Genomic DNA, 22,455 nt, shown 5'->3' with positions numbered 1-22,455 from the left:
TGAGGCATGACCTTGGCTAACAGGCTAGGATTGATACAAGAGCAATGGAAGCAAATATTTACCTTAATCTTCATTATTTTATTAAAACCACTGAAAATTTGTAACATCTGACATGCCTATTATTAAAAAAAATAACTCTGTTGTGAAATTGCTGGATCATATAGTAGATCTATTTTTAATATTTTAAGGAACCCCCATACTGTTTCCCATAGGAGCTAAACCAGTCCACACTCCTACCAACAGTGAAGAGGATTGCTTTTTCTCCATGCCCTTGCCAATATTTGTTGCTTCTGTATATTTTCCCCCCATATGGGCCATTCTCATGAGAATGACATTTCCTTATTGTGTTTTTTATTTGTGTTTTCCTGATGATAAATGATAGTGAACATCTTTTCATGTTCTTTCTTTGGAAAAGTGTTATTTAGCTATTCTGTCTAGCTTTGATTGAGTTGATTGTTTTTTAGCCACCTACTGGTAACACAGAGTTTTTTCATCTCAATTTCTATGCTGACATTTTAGATGAGATAATTTTCTGTCTTAGGGAAGATCTTATGAATTGTTTCATATATAACAAATTCTGTGGTTTCTAACTGTTACATGCCTGTAGTTATGTAGCTACCTGCCTGTCATGACAATCAATGTCTCCAGATATTGCCAAATGCACAAAGGGGAGTAAAATCACCCTGGTTAAGAACTGCTGCCGTCCACACCTGCTCCATGCTTTTTCTAATCAAAATAAGCCACAAGTAGAATTTATCTCTGGGGGTCCTCCCTGGTTGTTCAAATGGGTTGAGTCTTGGCACTATAGAGCTGTCCACAGCCACTGGAGCATGAGTTTGAGCCCTGGCCAGGTTGCTGACCTACATGGCACAGCAGACCTCTCCTGTCTTGCCTAATGCTCCTCAGCAGTGTACTTCATCAGTCGGCCTGTTCTGCTCACCCTTCTGTCTCTGGTGAATTCTCTCACTCCCATATCTCTGACCTACACCCCAGATTTTGCATGCTTTAAAGTTTATCTACTTTAAGACTTTGTTATGGAAGTTATTTCTTGAGGCACTTCCATTAAACTTTTTTTCATGTGTTTGGAACTAAACACAGTATTTGACATAATGTAAACATAAAAATAATGGTGTAAATAAATGGCAGTTTCCTAGAATTGCTGGATTAGAGCAGTGGAATTAGCTCTGCTGCTAAAAGGGTGACAGGTGATACTCAGTCTGATATTCTTATAGGAGTACTAGGTTATGTGTGTTGTGCATGTTTGTATGTGTGTGTGAGAGAGACAGACCTTTAAAGTTTTATTTTTGTTTTAAAATCTGTATTAAAGAATCATTAAATCAGGTAATGTAAACTTGATGGTGATTTTCAAGTATATTACATTTTCAAGATCTTCCTTAATCATTTCTTTTTGTTGTTGCAGTGATTTGCTGTCTTCTGAATACATAGAAAGACACATTGAACATGGAGGGAAGACTATAGAAGTTAAAGTAAGTAGCCTTTCTACTTTTTTGGCAGGAATTTCCATTTTGATTATTTCCTTTTTTGCATTTAGGTATTTATATATATTTTTTTACACAGTTGATATCATACATCATTATTCCATGGCTTTTAAAAAGTAAATATAGTGTCACACCGTAAACATTTCTCCAAGTTATTTTCCTTTAAAGTCTGTATTCACTGCTTTTCAATTTAAATATAGTACAGTAATCAAACTTTTGATTTAAATTAAACTTTGTTACCTATCATCAAAAAAGTTATCTTGTCCTAGTTAAGTGACAGGATGGGAATTTATTTTTTCAATTATATGTTAACCAAAAAAGGAAAAAAAAATTGTTACAGACAATTCAGCGGAATGGTAACAAGTTCCAAAGGACCCATGTTCCAGCATCATTAGTTGTAAACATTGTGACAGTCTTTTTCTCTCCTATTTTTTTGTGGGGTACATGGAATATCTTAAAGAAAAATCCAGAAAAAAATGAGACATTTTTCAGTAAATACCGTTCTACATCTGTACTATTCTCTGACTGATAAAAACCTAACATCTTTTAATTTTTACAAGTAATATACATAATAATTACATCAGTCCCTTCAGAAGGTTATTCTAAACTTGTTAAGATTGATTAATTGAGTGACTTACTGATTTATATCACTGCCTTACTACAGAAAGGATATCAGAATTCTTCTAGGTATCACAAAGATGGAACCACTTTGCTTATAGTTGGGAATAATTATTTAGATCTAGCATCACCAGGCTACTTTCATTCTCATCCCTTTTTCTTTGCCTTCACTGCTCTACTTTGTATAATACTCTTTTTTAAATGCAGAGTATAACAATTCTTTTTAAAATTAAAGAGGAAGGGACATAGGCAGTTCACTGTCCATTTCCTTTATGTCTGTAGGTGGAAAGATGAAACGCCGATATGAGCAGGAGTGCCTGTCCAGCCAACAGCTATCAGCTGTCTTTATAGTAATAGCCCCTTTACGGAAACTTGTATGTACTTCATCAATAAACATACTTCACTCTTGAGATCACTAGGATCCCTATATAAGACTCAGAACACTGCCTTTGCCTCACAGTTTTTGCTGATATTCTAGACTGAGAATTTCATTTTCTTCATTGTTGGTTTGCCTAGCCCCCAAGCCTAACAAGCCTGGAAAACAGTTCATCTAAAACATTATTCAAACCTTAGGGTCAGCAGAAGGTTCTCCCTTGAAGAAAATCACCTTAATTTTAGTCACCCACCTCCATTTGTTTCTAGACCATTTAAAACTATCACTCGAAATTGTCCTCTAGGTTTTTCTAGGAAACACATTTTAAGTTTTGAAGCCTTAGTTCAGTTCAAGGATAGTGACCCGTTACTATCCCTCTGTTATCTTGTCCTCTGTGCTTAAGCTCCAGAGGTGTTGCTTCTGGTATTTCTCATTTACATATTAATGACTCAGAATTTTCTCAGGCTTTCCCTTTCACTATACATTATGAGTCAAATACAACTATAAGACTGTCGCATTTCATATTTTTCTGTTCTTTCTTTCTACTACCTTAAAGAAATTTAAAAATATTTTTACTTAAAGAATTTATACTGAAAAAGGATAATTTTTGTTTAGTAACATTATCTGCCACTTACATTTATTTCCAGTTCATTGAAAAAGTAAATTCTTAATTTGTCCCTTAGTTTAGGGAGTATTTTTAGGTGTATTTTATGTTCTTTCAAAATAATTTCAACATGAAGCCTCAACTGGCACATTATCTTGGGGGCAAAGTCTTACTTTGATTTGGAGAATTATTGCTTCAGATTTTTGAAACAAACTGGAACTGATTAATAACAGCAAAAAAAAAAAAAAAAAGACCAAAAACTAACTATGCAGTTTGCTGTTTTATTAGATGTTTTTTGTCTTGAAGTTGAAAACTGCAAGTAATCTGGATAACTGATGTTTCCAGTTACTATCAGGTCCAGTTAATCATCATTGTAATATAATAACAGTAATTGCTAACATGTATTGCTTATGATGTGACAAAGGAATTTATATGCATTCAATCCTCAAAACAATCTGTGCTAATAATTATAACTACTATCCCACTTTACAGGAAACTGAGCAATGGAGAGGTTATATAACTTGCTGAAAGTACTACAATAAAGAGTGGCACTACTGAAATTTGAATGTAGGTTGTCTAGTTTCTTAACTTATTCTTAAACACATTATCTGCCACATCATCTATACTGTATAAAACAGGATAGCCATAAAAATTGAAATGTATTTTATTTAAATTTTCTATATACATACCTAATTTATTTTAGAAGTATCTAACAATATTCCTTTTGACTGTAAATGTGATCTATTTAAACAGAAATGGTGGTCTTCTTAAAAACCGTTTGTGTGTCTCTCACATTTGGTTATGCTTTTGGGTAATTTTTCTATAATGTCTTGCTTTGGGAAAAAATGGCAAAGACCAAACTTCATTACAAAGTCCATTTTTCATATTTCTGGAAAACAGCAGTAAGGGAGTTTTAGAATGCTAGGAGAGGAATGGTAAATTCTCCATATATGGCTGGAATATGTATAGATGGGAAAGGGGACAGACTGTGTTGGGGTCAGAAAATAAAAATAGATACCTTAGTAGAGATAGATTTATTATATTTACGCTAGTGAAAGGTCATAATCAGTCATCAATGTCATTTAGTCCTGACAGTATTTTTTTTTTGGTTAGATTATTTGATCCCTTTTAGTAATAACCCAAACTAATAGTTGCTGAGTATCATTTATTAGCTCACATTATATGTGAGCATTTCCCCTTTGTCCTTGGAATAGGATCCTACTTTTTAAGGGTAGGTATATAGAGAGACATCCATCACACACTGTTGGCTTTTGACTCGAAATTAACTGGTTACTGCCAGTCATTTAGTTGAATTGAGTGCCTGCAAGGGTCATTGTGTAAAGTCTGATTATGTCCATAATAGCATTAAGAAGATAAATAAGAAAACAAAAAAGTATAGGTCAAGTTTGAAGGCTGGAAAGGGGAAAGGCATCAGAGAAAATGCTGTTTGGGGAGCAGGTGTCAGAGGAAAAAGTATCCACTTAGTAGTGGGAGAGGTTATTATGACTGGGAGACCTTTCACTCTTATGAAGTGGTGGTATAATGTTCATTAAAAACATTCTTTAGGCAAATTGAAATGGCAACTGTCATTTCTGGAAACAGTATGTCATCATTTAACATATCCTTTTTGTGACATAGATATTTATCAAATTCATTATATATAATGAATCCCCTAGTTTATAAATATTTGAATTATTTGTTTTTTATGGTCGTAAGGAGCCGAAAAATTACTTTTAAGCCACTAACGTATCAAAATGCCAAATACCAAACCCCCAGTGAACAAAGGAATTAGTCTGCTTTTGCTTATCTTGGCTATTAGTTCCCCTATTGACTCTTAAAACCACATTATCATCCAGAATCTTGGTTCTTTCTGTAGAAACAAGAAGAATGAGCATTAAGAAAAGAAAACCCAGGCTTTGGTGTGCAGAAAATTTTTCTGTATGCCTTAGTACAGAGCCATCCATACTGCTGCAGCACTGATGACTCTGCTGAAGGGGAGATTTGTTTTTGTTGTTTCAAATAGCCTCTAGGTTATCTCTTTATTTTGGAGACTGTTTTTGAGATGAAAGGCTAGCAACAGCCACTGTTGCCAAGTAATCTATGTAAAGGTTTTTTAAATCTTCCTTTCCTTTTCTTTTTTTTTTAAGGAGACTAACTCAGCAACAGCATTTCTCTTCCAAATGCCTTTCTTATTTACAGCTTTCCCTTACACTTGAGAAATATGCCTTCTGCCTTGAATTCTCACTAAAATAGCTCTTCCAGAGCTTCTTGGATAGGGACTAATACTTAGTCACTTAGACAATAATTAAGTCACATGACCTGGAAAGATGTTTTGAAAATATTTTTGAGAAAGTTTTTTTTTTATTATTACCAGATCTATTTATAGAAGTTGTCACCTAAGCTCTTCATTTTGTGGCCCTTAATTTCATGTCACAACTTCAGGAACATTTCCTGGCTTTGTGAGATAGGGGAGGTCTTTACTGTGAAAAGCTCAGTGATGTGCATTTTAAGATTGACTGAGGGGTATACTGTCAACCTACAATCTTTGTTTGGTCCTTTGAGGGGCACCTGCCATGGTAACTGGGATTAAAAAAAAAAAACAGATTTTTTTTGAAATATATATCTCATAGCTGGAATGGTTTTTGGTTCACTAAAGAGCTCAGATTCTCTGTGTTTAAGAAGAGTTAATTCGAATTATCATAATGGATGAAGCAATGATAATGTTTAGCTGATGCTTCTAACCCAAATGTTAAGACTCTGTATGTATTTCTTACTGTCATCCCTGAGAAATTTAGGTTAATTAAGGACTCTCATCATTAAGCCTAAATTCTGGGAGGATAATCTGTGTGGCAGGATGAAGGAAACTGCAGGTGCAGGTGTCACAGGTTGTAGAATGGCATGTGGGTACCCCACACAGATTCTCTTTGCCAGAAGGAAAAAACGATGACATGATAACTTTTTACACTAGCAAGCAAGCTAATAACAACCACAAAACAAAGTTAGGTGGCCTAGAGAAATTTCTCATGTCGGTTCTCTGAAACAGTCTACCCATGACTTAGTATCAATGTGACCATTAATAAAACTGCTATGACAAGAAGATATATTGATCAGTGTATTTTCCTTATGCATGATAATTATTAGCTAAACCAGTTTTAAACTGTGTTATATTTAATGATATTGTTAGCCCTTATTGCTAACTTTTTTTCAAAACTAAGGATTTAAGGATTATATAAAAAAGAGATATAAATTATTTAAAAAAATAAACTTGTAAGGTTAACCTTTCAATAATTTAATAAGAAAGCAACTCAATAGTTGAATTGCAGGATGGTGGGTAGCACTCAATTCCAGGATCTTTTGATTTAGAGATGATTCTGTAATTGCAAATAGGACCAGCACAGGAAACCTGGTCCTGAAGGTCCTGTGGTTTTGAACTACTGCCCGTTTTTAAATACTTTCATTTTTAAATCATGAATTAGATCAGCAGGAGGATTCATTAATTTCTCTGTTACTAGTGTAAGTGTCATGCTATCCTCACAGAAATATCTTAGTGCTGAACAAAAATGAAAGAGCTGCAAAAACCATGCAGTGATGGTTGGCATATGGGGAGTCCTCGTGTGCTGGTTTTCATTGATTGGTAATTATTGTTATTGTCTTTTAGAAAAAGCTATGCTTTCATCTGCTACCTATTAACTTCAAGGCTAAATCCTAGGGTAAATAATTGCTGCCAGTGGATTAATATTAGTCATTTGGAAGAGTTAACCTTTTCCCTTACAAGCCAACTTCATTTTACTTCCTTATAGCTACTGGTGGCATGTTCTTCCCAGCTAATGAGGCAGTCACCTTAAAGGAGTTGAAAATCACAATGACTTACTGTGCCTGTTTTCTGTCATGCCCAAAATTTGTTTAATTTTACACATAAATACTATAGCCTGATAGGTACTCCTTTTACTCTCATGGATTGCCTATTTTAAATAATCTGTACCTCTTTGAATCATATAGATGTCCTGATGGAATCAGTGTTGGCAACTGGACTGAAGAGTAAAGAGATTAAAAGAGCTAATAGCAGTTGGGGAAATAGCAAATTTTTTATGGTAGTTGGTGTGGTCAGCACCAACTAGTATGGTGTTTCTTATGTGCTAAATCATTTAATCCTCCAGTAGTACCATTGTTATCCTCATTTTGCAGATGAGAAAACTGAGGCACAGAATGTTTAACTAACTTGCCCAAGAATTTGAAGTCAGATAGTCTGGTGCCAAAATTCATGAAATCATCTACTGTAGTCTACCCTCTGTATGGAAACAAATAGTCATGATACTAGTGGTATCAAAATGTGAATCTTAAAATTATAGCACTTCACTTTTACCATGTGAGTTACATCCTCCTTAGTAGTTATTTAGGAAACCATAAATTGAAGATGTAAGTGTTTGTTTCAGGTAAGTCTAGAATATTCCAAATATATAATTTCCATTATTCCAAATGTCTTCTATGGAAATCCTCATTTTTTTTTTTTGGTCTTTTATGTAATTTTTCTTGGGGGTTATTTTTAGCTCTTCTTTGTTCCATAAAAATTGGACTGAGTATTGTTCAGTACAGGGGATTTCCATGGCATCCAAACTATAATAGTTTGAAATATGTTGCTGCGTTACACATGGAAAACATATGGCTCAGTTCTTATGCCCATTTTAGGCGATTTGTCAATTTATCTACATCTGGAAGATATGTGAAGTTTTATGAGCAAGAGTAACTAAGCTAAAACATATCATTCTGTCAAAAGACTAAAAGATATTTGGTTGTATCTCCACCTAGTTGTTTTAAAAATACCCATTCTCCTCCCTTCCTTCTCCTCAACCCCCAATACACACACACACACACACACACACACAGGCTTGGGGGCACAGAGAAAGAGAAAGAAAATGAGCTATATAATGCTAAAGCATGAACTGACAAGGTGTTTCTTCTTCACATACATTTGTCATTTCAGGAATGTCTTCTAACTTTACATTTTATCCACCACTAGTTATCTATTTAGTATCTTTTTTGATTAAGCTGGACAGAGTGTGCATTTTCCTGTTGGCAAGCTTACGCAGGCATATGTTCCTCTGCCATCTTGTAATCAGTGTGGTCTCGCACAAGTCTCAGGCTTAGTTCTGTGCAGTATAAGAAAAAATCTTTGGGGATTAAGTAAATTTTGCCTTCCCTTGGGACTGAAGCAAGGTTGCTCTAGGACCATCATCATGTATAATGTATTAGCTGCCTTAATGGCATTATTAAGATTGCAAGTAGTCCTAATTTGGTAGTCTGCAGAAAATATATTGACCCATTACCAGTTTATATAGGTCAGGTATATCAGTGCTGGGAGTAAGAAGAAATGCAAAGTGACAGCTGGTGTCAGCATGAGTTCTGTTTCTAAGCTCCGTTTGTAACCTATTAGAATAGAAAGTACTCTTTATTTCTAGTGGAAGACTTTTTCCTGACTAACTGCCTAAAGGATCATTGCATCCATTAATATTCAATATGTTGTCTATAAATATAAAAGGACACGTTCAACCTTAAATTAAGAAAAATTCAAAGTAGCACTGACTACTGTTATTTCTGTGTATGAAGCCAGTTAGCTCTTTTATAAAAGGATGTATTTTCTGCTTTAATTCTAATTACATAACTAATGTTTACAAAATATCATGTCTTATACAAATCTACTGTTGCAAATTTCTAAAAACCAAAGTGAAGTACTAGAGTAATTACCATTAAACAGGAAGTTGTAGAGATGTTATTTTTCATTTATAAATTGATTGTTTATAAAAAAAATTTAGTTTCCAATGCAGTGAGAGAGTGGCTTCTTTAATAATAATAACAGGTAATTTTAAAAAAGGAAAAGTTATCTCGGTATTGAGGGTTTTGAGTGTTCCTAGCCATTTGGGGGGGGTAATTGATAAGGATTCTTCCATTTGCTTTGTCATTGCATGTATGACAGTAAGATGGACTTCATATCTCCATAAGAAACTCAAAGCCTAAAGCATGTGGCATTCAAGTAACTAGGAAAATTGACATTAATTTTTGGCAGAACAGGAAAAGCCCAAATACTCAAGATACTCTACTTAGGTTCTCAACACTCATTCATTCAGTAGATATATATTAAGTGCTTGCCATTATCCAGGTATATGGACATATAACTATATATATGCTACAATTCTTGATCTCATTAAGCTTTTACTTTAGTGGGGGTTATAGACATTAAAAATATAATTACCAAAGGGTCTTTATTAAATGACAATTATGAGAGTATCATAAAGAGCCATCCATACAATCCTGAGAGCATTTGATGGGAGATATTTGTAGTTTTGTTTGTCAGGGAAGGCTTAAGGAAATTCTGTGAATTCTGAAGTTTAAAAGAGAAGTAAAAGGCAGGTGACATGGGAAGGGGATAGCTTTTCAAAGAATGATATTAGGACATGCAGAAGCCCATAGTCCTTCAGGCAGGATCTTGGTGCATGAGAAGAATCAATACAACCAAAGAGGGTGGACAGAGCAAAGGGTGGAAAGGACAGTGGCTATATGAGGGGGGGCAAGGCATGTGAAAGTAGAAATGTAATATTTGATGAGCGCCTCAACTCAAATTAGGTACAACCTAAAGGAACAAAGATCAAGTATGCCTGTGGACTTCACATTTTCTACCTTTGTTTTTTCTTCTCTTAGTATTTTTGAAAACCTGGAAATACACCTCTAACTCTAGAACATGGAATAGTTGCTGAGTGGGATTAGTCAGTATTCCACATAGCAAAGTTAGTGTTGTCTTCTTGAGGTCATGCTACCTTTCTGATTATTGTTAATTTAATTTTCTTGAATAGTGCTAATAGATGGAACTAGTCACTATATTTGTTTCTAAGTCTAGGACAGATCTGTAGTTTGGATGTAGTAAAACTTCAAGACAGAATATTGGTAGGGTCAGATAGAACTAAAATCAAATCCTAATTCTGCCAGTTAACATTCATGTAACCTTGGCCAATCTATTTGTTCCTTGCTGCTTTGTTTTCCAAATTTGTTAAGTGAGGAAGAAGAACATATAGTCCAGAGTTTTGAGTATAGAAAGTGGCCCATGACTATCACTGTTAAAATCATTATTGGGGTAAAGAATCAATTTGACAAAAACTTGTGACTGGGTCTTTGGTGACTTATTTTTATACTTAATTTCTGATTCCATTCCTGACACCCAGGAAGCATGTCAGGATCAACAACAGCTTTCAAGTCATACTAGAAATTAGCCTGTAATAAAAATTTCTTAATTTTTAAATACTTCAAACATGGAAAATTGTCTAGGTATTGTAATATGGACTGAATACACTGGCATTTAGCTATATTTATTTCAAATCTTTTTTTTATTTTTTAAACACTACTAATTATGCATCAGTGCCTCTCATTTCATTTCTATTACACTTTTTTGACCAGCTCTTGGTTGATCGATCTAATTAGTTTAACACTTTTTTTAAAAGACCCATATTTATTTTCATTATTAACAATTACTCTCTTTTACTTAAGTCTTTCTTGTTTGTTCTATTTATAACTCCGTAAGTTGAATGTTTAACTCATTTTCATTCTTTTCTGTGTCTGGAAAATACAAACTACTCTTTATTACCATTTTAAAAGCCTCTGAGAAGTTCTGATGTATAGATCCTTTCTTGTCCATATATATAATTACATATATACATGACTCATAGAGCATTCCTGTTTTCAGATATAATGTTTAAATCATTTAAATTTTTATATTTAATATTTAAGAATTTTCCAAATATGATTATCTTTTATTGTTGGTTTTAAATTTTATTCTTTTATAAGTGAAGTGTTAAATATATTGATTCTGATAAATTATCCTGGTATTTAAAAAAATACAAAGTCAGTAACTTTATTTTTTTTTTTTTTAAAGATTTATTTATTCATACAGAACTGGGTACAGGCCAGAGATGCGAAGGGTGAGAGGATTCACCAGAGACAGAGTGGGGAGCAGAACAGGCAGATCGACGAAGTACACTGTTGAGGGGAGCAGCGGGCGGATCAGGAGAGGTCTGCCACGCCATGTGGTCACCTCCGGGGCAGTCGGGGATCGAACTCATGCGGAAGTGGCTTAAGCTTCTTAGTGCTGTGCTTTAACCCGCTGCGCCACCAGGGAGGGCCCACCTTTGATTTTTTTTTTAATTAATTGCAAATTATAGAACCCGGAAGGACTTTAGAGATTACCTAATTAAATTCCTTCCCTCATTTCACAGGAACATAAGTAATAAAAAAAAAAAAAAAGGAAAATAATCAATCTGTGCCCATAGAAACAGTTGCTAAAGAAAGGCACTTTATTTTTTTGGGGGGGAGGGGTTGATGGGGTGCCTTACTTTTTAGCAGATAACAACCTTAAAACTAATTTGCCACCTAAACAACAATGAGGAATTTTCCCCCTTCCATTGTGCCTTTTTATCAGTCCTAGGCTAATTAAAAATCATTCCTGGAAGAATAAAAGTGACCCCTGGATGATGGTATTGAGTTCCCAAGTACAATATTTTCATTTTAAGGTCAAGGTAAAGGGGGAAGGAGAGATACATTGCTGCAGTGTATCATCTTTTAACAGAAGCTATCCCTGTGTATTCTTCCTTCTTTAAATGGAGAGTAACTGGGAGAAGATAGAATGGGAGTAAAGGATGATATGTTTGTGACAAAAGGGGAAAGTAACAATGTCCTATTTTCCTTAACTTAGGTCCTTATGTAGTTACAATTATTTTTTTTTAATGAGAAAAAATAAATAACAAATGTCTTCTTTTTAGGTAGAACAAAATTCTTTTCTCTTCCTTTATTCTACAGATACCAGATATTCTTTTTGTGTAACTGTCTTCCACTCAGTTATTTTCTTATTGTTAACATTCAGTTATCAATTACAAAATAAGGTTTTAGGAAATATACATCTTATTTTTAAAAATTCATACAGAGCAATACTTTGAAACTTCCCTTATTTGTAAAAAGATACAATGATGTAGTAGTTTCCTGGAAAGAGTTATAATTTTATGAGTTTGTAATTATATAGTCACTATATGTGGTCCACATTGATTTTCCATTCTCCCAATTTAGAACTGTATCTCAAAGAACCTGATAAGTACCCTGTCTGCATTACAGTAATTTGTGGGAATCTAAAATTTGTTAGTAGCCTGACAAGACATTGTTACATTAATGGGTCTGTAATGATTACCTGGCAACTGAAAAATATTTTTATTTACTATTCTCTGACTTAAAATAAGCAATTTGGGAAGCTCTGTTTGACATAATGATAGAATTGAAAGTCGGATATACTGTTGGATATATTATTAGTGAAAAATAATGATGAGTGTTTTTAAGTGAAACTGTGAGAACCTAGGATGGCTAGCTTACCCTGACTATAGGTAAATCAGATATATATTAATCTTACTAAGAGAATGGTAACTTTGGTGAACATCTCCAGATTGTATCAGCAAGCCAAGCTTTTTAGGAACAAAAATCTCTGGATTACAAAAAAGTCATGTGCAAAGAGATATGTTATATAATGTTGAATAATAGCCCCTCAGAATACATGTCCCCTGGTACCTATGAATGTAATTTTTTTTTTCAAATAATGTCTTTTCATATGTAATTAAGGTGAATTAGGGTGAACCCTAACCAGTGTTGGTGTACTTATAAGAGTAATGTTTAGACATAGAGTCACAGAGACAGGCTCAGAGAAAACTGTGAAGACAGAGTCAGAAATTTGAGGATGTGCTTACAATCCAAGAAACACTAAGATTGTTAGAAACCACTGGAAGTTTGAAAAAGCCTGAAGGATTCTTCCCTAGAGTCTTTAAAGGGGTGCAGCTTTGAATTCAGAATTGAATTCAACTCAGAATTGTGAGAAAATATAAGTATTTGTTGTAGCAGTCTTAGGAAACTAATATACAAGGCATTTTGATCCTGTCAATATTATAACTAACATAAAACAGTATGTACTGGACATTTCTGAGCCTACATATAAGAAGAGAGGAATGAAGTCTTCTGAAAGTTCATTGCATTTCAGAAGACATAAACAATTGTATACTTAAGGCACTTGTGAACTCTTAACTCCTGGGACTCTCTCATAATGTTCATACTTTGTTTTCCACAGCTGACATTACCCAGGGAAATCAGAAGAAGAGAACAATAATAAAGATAGATTTAAGCTCACTCAGTACCTGATAGGCTTTATTTTGAAAAATTCATGTAAAGTTATGCCCCCTGTTTTTTGCGATGTTCACTATTTTCCAGTAAAACTCTTTTCTTACCACTTTTTATTTATATCCAATGTTTTTCTAATTCTGTCTTTTTTCTATTATAAAAACTTTAGCTATACTAATATTCTTATATATCTTTTCAATAGGAACCTTGCATTTTTAAATGAAATTATTCCTTTTCCTTTATTAACTATATTTGTTTGTTTGCTTTTAGTTTTTTAAGTGTCTTTTTTTCTTTCTGATTGATGACTGTGGTACAGGTTCCTAGTGCTTATCATGGATATTAAAAGAGTTTAGAGATTTTGAATGTTAATTTACCTTTAGATGTTGGAATGAGCTGATAGTTTGGATGTTCCTTGACCAATTACACCCAGAATGGGTTGATGAACACAGTGTCCAAATGTGTCAACGAGTGGTATAAATAATGGACAGGCTGGCTGTGATAAAATGGAAAACATATGCCTTGTTTATCTTTAGCTGATTTTTGTTCTACCAAAGAATGCAAATATGAGAATGAATGTTCACTATTAACAAATCTTATTTTCAAGGAAATCCACATTGCAAGATCTATAAAAGGGCTGAGGATTTTTTCCTACCTGCAAGTTAATAAATTAGCTTGTAGAAATTTCATCTGTGCTAGTAAAAGACAACAGACTTCAGAATCAGAGACTAAGAACTTCATTACTCATAGCAGTAGCATTAGGTAGAATAGCAACAGTTTCTTTCTCCAGCCTTGATTTTTATTATGACAAACAGTTAATGAGTAAACTTCCAGAATTTATTTCCATGAACTATATCAAAATGTATATGTTAATCTGTCATTTAAATCAATCCTGATAAGGATAGTTTTTTTTAAAAAAAAATAATATAATAGTTTATTTTTACATCATTTTGTACATTTTACCATCTCAGTTGTAATCTCTGTGGGCTTCCCATCACCAAATCACTTACGTGCCATCACCAAAGTCCAGTGCATTTCCCTTCCCCCACTGTTTTTGATCCTATTCCTCACTCCACCCCCATAAATTGTCTCTGGTATATCACTGTTCATCATTATTATTATTATTATTACTTTCTTGCCTGGTCTGTTACACTCCTGCTATGAGTGAAACCATCTGGTATTTTTCCTTTTCTTTCTGGATTATTTCACTAAGCATGATCTTTTCCAGCACCATCCATGGTGCTGCAAAGGACATGTGTTTCTTTTTTTTTGGTTGCTGAGTAATATTCCTTTGTGCATATATAGCACATTTTTTTAATACAGTCATCCACTTTTGGACATTTGGGCTATTTCCATGTCTTTCCAGTTGTAAATAATGCAGCAATAAACATGGGGGTACAGGTATCTTTTTGAATCAGTGTTTTTGTGTCTTTTGGGTAGATACCTAGGGTGGAATTGCTGGGTCATATGGAAGCTCTATGTTTAACAATTTGAGGAACCGCCAAACAGTTTTCCATAGTGGTTGTATTAGTTTGCATTCCTACCAGCAGTGCAGGAGAGTTCCTTTTTCTCCACATCTTCACCAACATTTGTTGTTGCTAGTTGTTTTAAGATGTGCCATTCTCACGGGGTGAGTTGGTAAGTTGGTATCTCATTGTGTTTTTTTTTTTTAGATTTATTTATTTGTACATACAGAACTGGGGTATAGGCCAGAGGTGCAGAGGCAGTGAGGATTCACCAGAGACAGAGTGGGGGCAGAACAGGCAGAACAATGAAGTACACTGCTGAGGGGAGCAGTGGGCAGGTCAGGAGAGGTCTGCCGGGCCATGTGGATCACCTCCGGGGCAGGTGGGGATCGAACTCATGCGGAAATGGCTTTAGCTTCTTGGTGCTGTGCTTTAAACCCGCTGTGCCACCAGGAAGGGCCCCCTGAATAAATAAATCTTTTTAAAAAAAAAGTCTTTTGAAAACCTTTCATGTTTAAATTAAAATAGGGACTATTTACTTATGTTCTTTTAACTAAACTTGTATTTCATAGCTCAGTATACAAAAAAGAAAGGGGGGGATCAATATAGGCTTTCCTTTTTTTTTGCCATATATAGAAACAATACTTTTTTAAAATATTTATTTATTTATGCATACAAAACTGGGGTATAGGCCAGAGAGGTGCAGGGGCAGTGAGAGGATTCACCAGAAACAAAGTGGGGAGCAGAACAGGCCAACTGATGAAATACATTGCTGAGGGGAGCAGTGGGCAGGTCAGGAGAGGTCTGCTGTACCATGTGGGTCACCTCTGGGGCAGAGATCGAACTCATGCTGAAGTGGCTTGAGCTTCTTAGTGCTATGCTTTAACCCGCTGCGCCACCAGGGAGGGCCCACAAACAATACTTTTAAAAAACACCTAGATTCTATTTACTTTTGCCACCAATTGAAAAAGTATATGATAGTTTGATTTTATCCTGGAACAGAAAGAAGAAATTAATAGAAACAGTCGGGCAAGCTAAATGTTAAGAATATAATAAATAGCCATGAATAACTCAATGCCTTAGTTTTGACAAATATACTTAGGTAATGTAAGATGTTAACTATATGTGAAACTGAGTTAGGCTTACTAGAATATTTTGTACCATCTTTATGACTGTTCTGTGAATCTAAATTTATTTTTAAGTAAGTCTATTAAAATTTAAAAAAGGGATAATTTTAATCAAAAAGAAGGAAGAAACTAAGCCCATTACAGTGTATGATTATATAACAATTGATTGCATTTAGCTTTATGAAAAATTGTCACACACACACACACATACATACTATATGTCATTTTGGCCTGAGCTGGTGATAATTTTATTTAATTTTAACTTACTTAAAATTAATGAGATTCTTTTTGTTCATCTTAGAGAACCTGTAGAATCAGGTATCCTTACACTTTGCAGCTGTTTAGCCTCTGTTCCTTCTGTGAATTCTTTATACTCTCAGGTTATAAATTTTAATCAGAGTGGATTTGAGCATGCTCTCTGACAAGATTTTACTATTCTAGGAATTTTCTGGATCCAGATAACCCATGGGAGACTTGATGTACTTCTCACTCAATATCACCTATAAATGTATTGTCTTACTATTAGAAGAGAGGCAGTAAGATCAAAAGACAAGTTTCTTATGCCAGTGCTAATCAAGAGAGAATTGAAACCAGGCTTTTTTTGTAGCAAGCTCCTGATGGCACAGACTCCCATCATGCAGCCATAAGCATAAACCTTAGACGAATCTTAAGGTGTGGTAGAGTTCAGTTCCTGCACAGGAGTATTAGCCAGACCACAGGCTCAGCAATGGCAGCATCTGGGAATCATCCGAGCAGATTTAAAGATGCCCAGATCCCACCCATAGAGATTCTGAAATAATCAATATGAGTGAGGGCTAGTATTTTTAATAGACTTCACCTCTGATATTGTCGTGAAATGACAACCCTGTGCCCAGGGTTGAAAAGTACTGTGCTAAAGACCAGTGAGCTAGGAATCTCACTGTGGCGGAGGATGACTGGCAAGGTCTCCAATCTGCAGAGCAGAAGTGGGCCCTGGAACAGGTGCCAATGGAGGAGGAGAGCACCATGACTCAGGAAGTAGTGCATGAACACAGGGCTGCTGGGGGTGGGTTGGGTGTGGGGAGGATGGGTTCTGGTCTGGAAGTGTCTATACTGGTTCTGTCTCTATTAGGGTGACCAAATATTTGATCATTTGAGTCCCTTTAATCTACCCAAGGATTCTGTGGGATGTCTTTTACCAGCACCTACAAAAAGTAGCTCTTTTTAGCTCTGTACTTGGCAGATTTCTTACATATTCCTTTCTTACCTTTTACCTTCCATGTTGTTATTCATAAACCCAACTGATTTGGGTGGGGGACAAAAAAGGAAAAGAGCTATGGCTGTTACATCCCGTTTCAGGAGAATTTATTTAGGAGCTAGTGAAAAACTTCAATGAGTACATCAATGAGTTAGAAGGCAGACGTCAGGGACATTATAAAGCAGTTACTCTCAAACTTCAGATATTGAAGTCATCTGGGGGCTTCTAGAGCCTCTGAGTACATCTGAGTCTTGAGAATTTGCATTTCTAACCAAGTTGAGGCTGATACTGTTGGGCTGGAAACAACTGTTGAACATTGGTAGGGTAAAGAGGCTTGCCTATGCATCAACCATGCAGACTATGTTTTCTCCATTGTATAATGAAGAAATTAATATTCATCTCATCACTCATCATGAACTATCTCACAAATCATCAAGAAGAAGAATGCCCAAGACTTGGTAGATGCTTTCATTCTCTGAAAGATTTTAGTCTTTTGGTACCTTCTACATGGGGATAGTTTGGTATTGGGCTGAATGTTTTTAAGTCAATAATTCTAAACATGATCATCAGAACTCTCTAAAACATGGGGCCCTGCCTTCTTGGTAATTCTAATACAGTGGGTCTGCCAGAAGACTTGGCAATCAGTTGTTTTACAAAGCTCATCCTAGCAATTCTGATCGTTTTGAGGACTACTACTACTGAGTAGTATTTCTCTATTGTGGGAACTCTCACTTTCTGCTGCTACATCGAATCATCTCCAGCACTTAAAAAGACGCTGATGCTTGCATCCCGTCTCCAAAGATTATGATGTAATTGATTTAGAGCACAGCCTGGGCAGTGGGATTTTAAAAGCTCCCCGGGTGACTGATAGGCAGCCAAAATTGAGAACCATGCTTTAGTTCTCATCTGGAGTAAGAAAACTGTGGAGTATTTGTTTAGATGAGTGTTTGGGTTTCACATCAGAGCTGCCTACACAACTCTTTGAGAAAGAGGCCCTGCAATTAGCATTAGTAATCAGTGTTTTGAATTGTTAGTTTTAAATACAGTATGGAATCCCTTACTGAGTAACTACTGAAGGACTGTGCCCCTCACCTATTTAGAGAACCTATTTAGTGTACTTTGTTATATTATGGAATCCTGTATGGGTAAATCAGGTGAAGGAAGAGCAGGTGGCCAGGTAAGCAGTAAGGCAGGGGGACTGGAAGGCAGGCAACACTGAGCCTCCGCCCCCCTCTCTGTCTTCTATCGCTCTCTCCTGGGTAATGATCTCTGGCCCTAGTGTTGGCACTTACAGGTATGCACCACAGTGTCCTCTGGTTTTTGGCTCCATGTGAGCCTCTTGTTCAAGCTCCTAAGCACCTTTTGCACCAATACAATATCACGGGTGGGCAACGAAACTTGGGAGCATAGCAAAACTGCATGGGACAGTGGTGGAGGCTAGGGTAGGGGGCAAACAAGAGTCTGATTAACTCGTTTTTTTCCTACAAATCCTCTGGATCCCCTGCTATTGTGAGGCATTTTAGATTGATATTATCCCTATTTTATAATAGAGAATTCAGGGAGGCTCTCTCCAACAGGATATGTGGAGATAGAAGCATAGATCAGGCACTTGTGCTTCCCAGAAAGGAGAAACACATAAGACATTATGGGGACATAAGACAGAAACAGAAATGCAAGTAGAGAGATGTAGCATAGATTTTCTAAAAATATGAAAATTCCAAAAAAAAAAAAAAAAGAGTTAACAAGAGGATATCAGCGGTGATGTGGGGGGAATCATGGAAAGCTTTGGAAGAGGTTTCCTTCACCCATCTTGGAACTGATAAAGTTGTCATTTCTTCTGAGCATCAAAATAGGGGGCAGATGACCATGGCCCTGCTGCTGTGCTCCTGGTAATTATTGAGTGTTCATAGTTTTATAATCCATGCAGGGTAACTTGCTTTGTGTTATCATCTCATCATACTTATGATAAATTCAACTTTCCCTTAGAGATCTTTCTGGCTATGTAGTAAAAATTCCCTTTGTTACTGATTTTTGCAACTAAATGATCATGTTTACTTCTTTAGAATAAAAATTGCAATGACCTTTATTTCCCCACTGGGAAGATAAACCAATAGACACATGAACTATCATATAAGTTCATTTTTATAGAAGTGGGTAATGTTTCTTTTTTAGCAAAGACTATCTAATTAGCTAAAAATAAACATCTGTGCTGTTATAAATGCATTATTATGTTCTTAAATCAAGGAGTATGAAGAAAGTTTCAAGGACAATGGATTTATTTCTGGAACAAAAGAGACAGCAAGAATAAAGCTGTGACTGGCAGGAGGATTAAGAGCCAAACTCTATAAGGATGTGCTGACTTTCTTTTTCCTACATCTGTATTATATTATCACATAAAATACCTACTTCTGTGATGCATATGTCTTCAAGAAAATTATATGACAATATGGAGAACTTTTTTAATTAATTAGATTTGAAAAAATTGACTTGATTAGTAGTCTTTATTGAAATATACTTTTAAATAAAATATTCTTTATTAATTTAAAATTCAGTGAATCTTTTAAAACAAAAGGGTAAAAATGCAATGATAACTATTTTTAAAATATTAAATAATTTTAAAATTTAAAATGCTGATAGTTTGACCTACTAGATCCACATGTATGTAGTGATAGAAGTGTACAAAAATCTATGAAAGGATATTTGTTTCAATATTATTTATGAAAGCAGAAAGAGAAAGAAGCCACTGGAGATGATCTAAATGTCCATTATTATCTGACTATTTAAATGAATTATGGGTCACCCCTATAGTAGAATATTATTCCATCTCTGAAAGACTCAAATATTGATATTGAGAGAGGTCAAAATCACCTTAAGGAAAAAAAAAAATCAAGTGACAGACCAGTGTAAACTCATTTGTGCACTGATTCCTGACATTGTGTACAAAATCTGTGAAAATTGCTTGTCTTTTTGAAAGCAATCATAGCCTAGACTATGTGTATGAAGATATTTTTACTCTTTACCATATACCTGCTGAATTCTTAAAATTTTTGCTATAAATATTTATTTTCTTAAAAATAATGCATGTAAAAGATTATTTTAAAATAAGTTATATTTATTTTATTTACTGAAATGATATATTAATAGATTTTTGTAAGTGAAAGAACCCTTTTCATATTATGCCTTAACTTTGGACTAAGAAATATTTCTAAGCTTGTTAAAGAAAAAAAATCTAGTTCCTAGTTTAAATACCTATTGATTTACAATAATCCCTCAGTTTCCATCATTACTGATAAGAATTACATAAGCTACCAGTAGATAAACTCAAAATTTAAATTTAATAGCCCAAACTGAAGAAGTTTCTCCCCTCCTGGTGTTTATGCCTCACTGTCAACATCAGGGAAACATTTGATAATGATTCAGCCATACTGTGCTCTCATTACATTTGTAATATCAGGCTTTTGTGCAATGGGTCCTAATCATATGTTGTTTTTGGAATGATTTCAATTTTCAGATTCAGAAATTAGTGAAAGACTGTTTTCCATTATCTAATCTATTTCACCTCAATGCAATGGAGAGTTGTTTTAAAGTGAACTTTTATTCATTTTGTGACTTAATATCTTACATATTTCCAGAGAGAGTAGAGAAAATATTAGTAATTTATAAAATTAGTAAAATTATATAAAATAAAATCAGTAATATAGGAAAGTCTTCTGTGCCTTTACTTCTGACATATTTTCCTCAGAAACAGTGATTTGTCAATACTAATCTAATGCTATAACTCTTTTGATTTTCTTCTTTGTTTCTGCTATCTTTATACCTACATTTTACTGTTAGTCGTAGAACTCTTAAGAGATCTGATAGGAGTATTTAGACACTATAAAAGAACTTGCTTTTTCCAGGTACCCTCCTGGAGTGTTGGTCTTCTGCATCTCACCAATTGAAAGTTAGTGTTGGTTTCTGTCCAATCAGATATGTCCAAGAAATTAAGGTCATTTGAAATATAATGACCTCTCATGCACTTTGACTCTAATCTTATGGGCAGTTTGCCAGATGACTTTCAAGCTTCTGATAAAATTACCTCTAGCCCTACTAAAGAAATAAGTAAACAATAACAAAAATTAACCTAAGAAAAAGATTAGATTTGCATTGCAAAACCTACAAAACAGATTGGTTAAAACTCACAAATAGTGCAGGAAAAAGGCCACAATTCTTATAATTTTCACTGTTTGCAAACTTATTTGACTGCTTCCCAGATGGACATTATTGACTCTCAGAAGTCATGAGAGTCAAGAATAGAAACAGCATTTGGATATGCTGTATTTTATAGGATTGATGAGATGATTTAAGGTGGTTGTATATATAAATTAAATAACACAATTATCGACAGTGGTAGTAGCAGACACTGTTTACTGAGTGTCAAGTATTGTTTTAAGCCCTTTATGAATAGTAACTAAATTAATAATTTGAGCTATACTATGAAATATGTAGATGACATTGCAGTTTTTAGTAATTCGCTTAAGATTACATAGCTCAAGCAAGAGTAAGTGAAGAATCTGACAACTTACTCTCTGGGGGTTGGATTTGTTTCTGCCCCAAAGAAATGTGGAATTCTGAGTCACATCCCCTGTCAGATCCTAATACGAAGTGAAATCTTGTCTTCCATCAACTACAACCATGATTCTCAGTTCATGATATTGAATTGGAGGTATCACAGAGCCAGAGATTGCTCAGGTACCTACCATCCTGCGCTCTATTTCCTAATAAAAAATGAGAGCAGGCCCTCCCTGGTGGCACAGTGGGTTAAAGCACAGCACTGAGAATCTAAAGCCGCTTCCACATGAGTTCAATTCCCGCCTGCCCTGGAGGTGACCACATGGCATGGCAGACCTCTCCTGACCCGCCCGCTGCTCCCCTCAGCAGTGTACTTCGTCGATCTGCCTGTTCTGTTCCCTGCTCTGTCTCTGGTGAAGCTTCTCACCACCCCTGAGCCTCTGGCCTGCACCCCAGTTCTGTATGCACAAATAAATAAATCTTAAAAAAAAAAAAAAAGTTGTCTAAAAAAAAAAAAATGAGAGCAAACAAGGGCTGCCTTTCCTGGAATTCCAGCAAAGAAATGTATTTGGGCTCATTACATTAGTTATATTAACGTGTCTTCTTTTTCTCTCCTCTCCACTTGTCAAACACTAAATATTTTAAGTAGTTTTAGTTCCTTAAGACAGACTGTGAGGTTGGTAACATTTGTCCCTTTAATCTGGCCATTCTATCAGCCCTCCTTATGTCACTCTTTCATATCTCAAAGGATCAATTCAATTAGAAGCTTTCAGCTTCTGAAAAAAAGAGATT

General features: G+C 35.1%; 1 protein-coding gene across 12 annotated transcripts in view; it reads left to right on the top strand.

The window, feature by feature from the left end:
- Positions 1 to 22,455, top strand: part of ADAM22 (ADAM metallopeptidase domain 22) — a 186,668-nt gene that overhangs the window by 83,580 nt on the left and 80,633 nt on the right. For all 12 annotated transcript variants that reach the window (XM_004676867.2, XM_004676866.2, XM_012720863.1 and 9 more), the window contains exon 4: positions 1,421 to 1,487. In XM_004676867.2, coding sequence (XP_004676924.1) covers positions 1,421 to 1,487 — 67 coding nt within the window. The remainder of the gene's footprint in view (positions 1 to 1,420; positions 1,488 to 22,455) is intronic.

Source organism: Condylura cristata, unplaced genomic scaffold (genome assembly GCF_000260355.1).
Source record: "Condylura cristata isolate star-nosed mole 26May11 unplaced genomic scaffold, ConCri1.0 scaffold00005, whole genome shotgun sequence".
NCBI classification, from domain to species: domain Eukaryota; kingdom Metazoa; phylum Chordata; class Mammalia; order Eulipotyphla; family Talpidae; genus Condylura; species Condylura cristata.
This window is presented reverse-complemented; position numbering and strand designations above follow the sequence as displayed.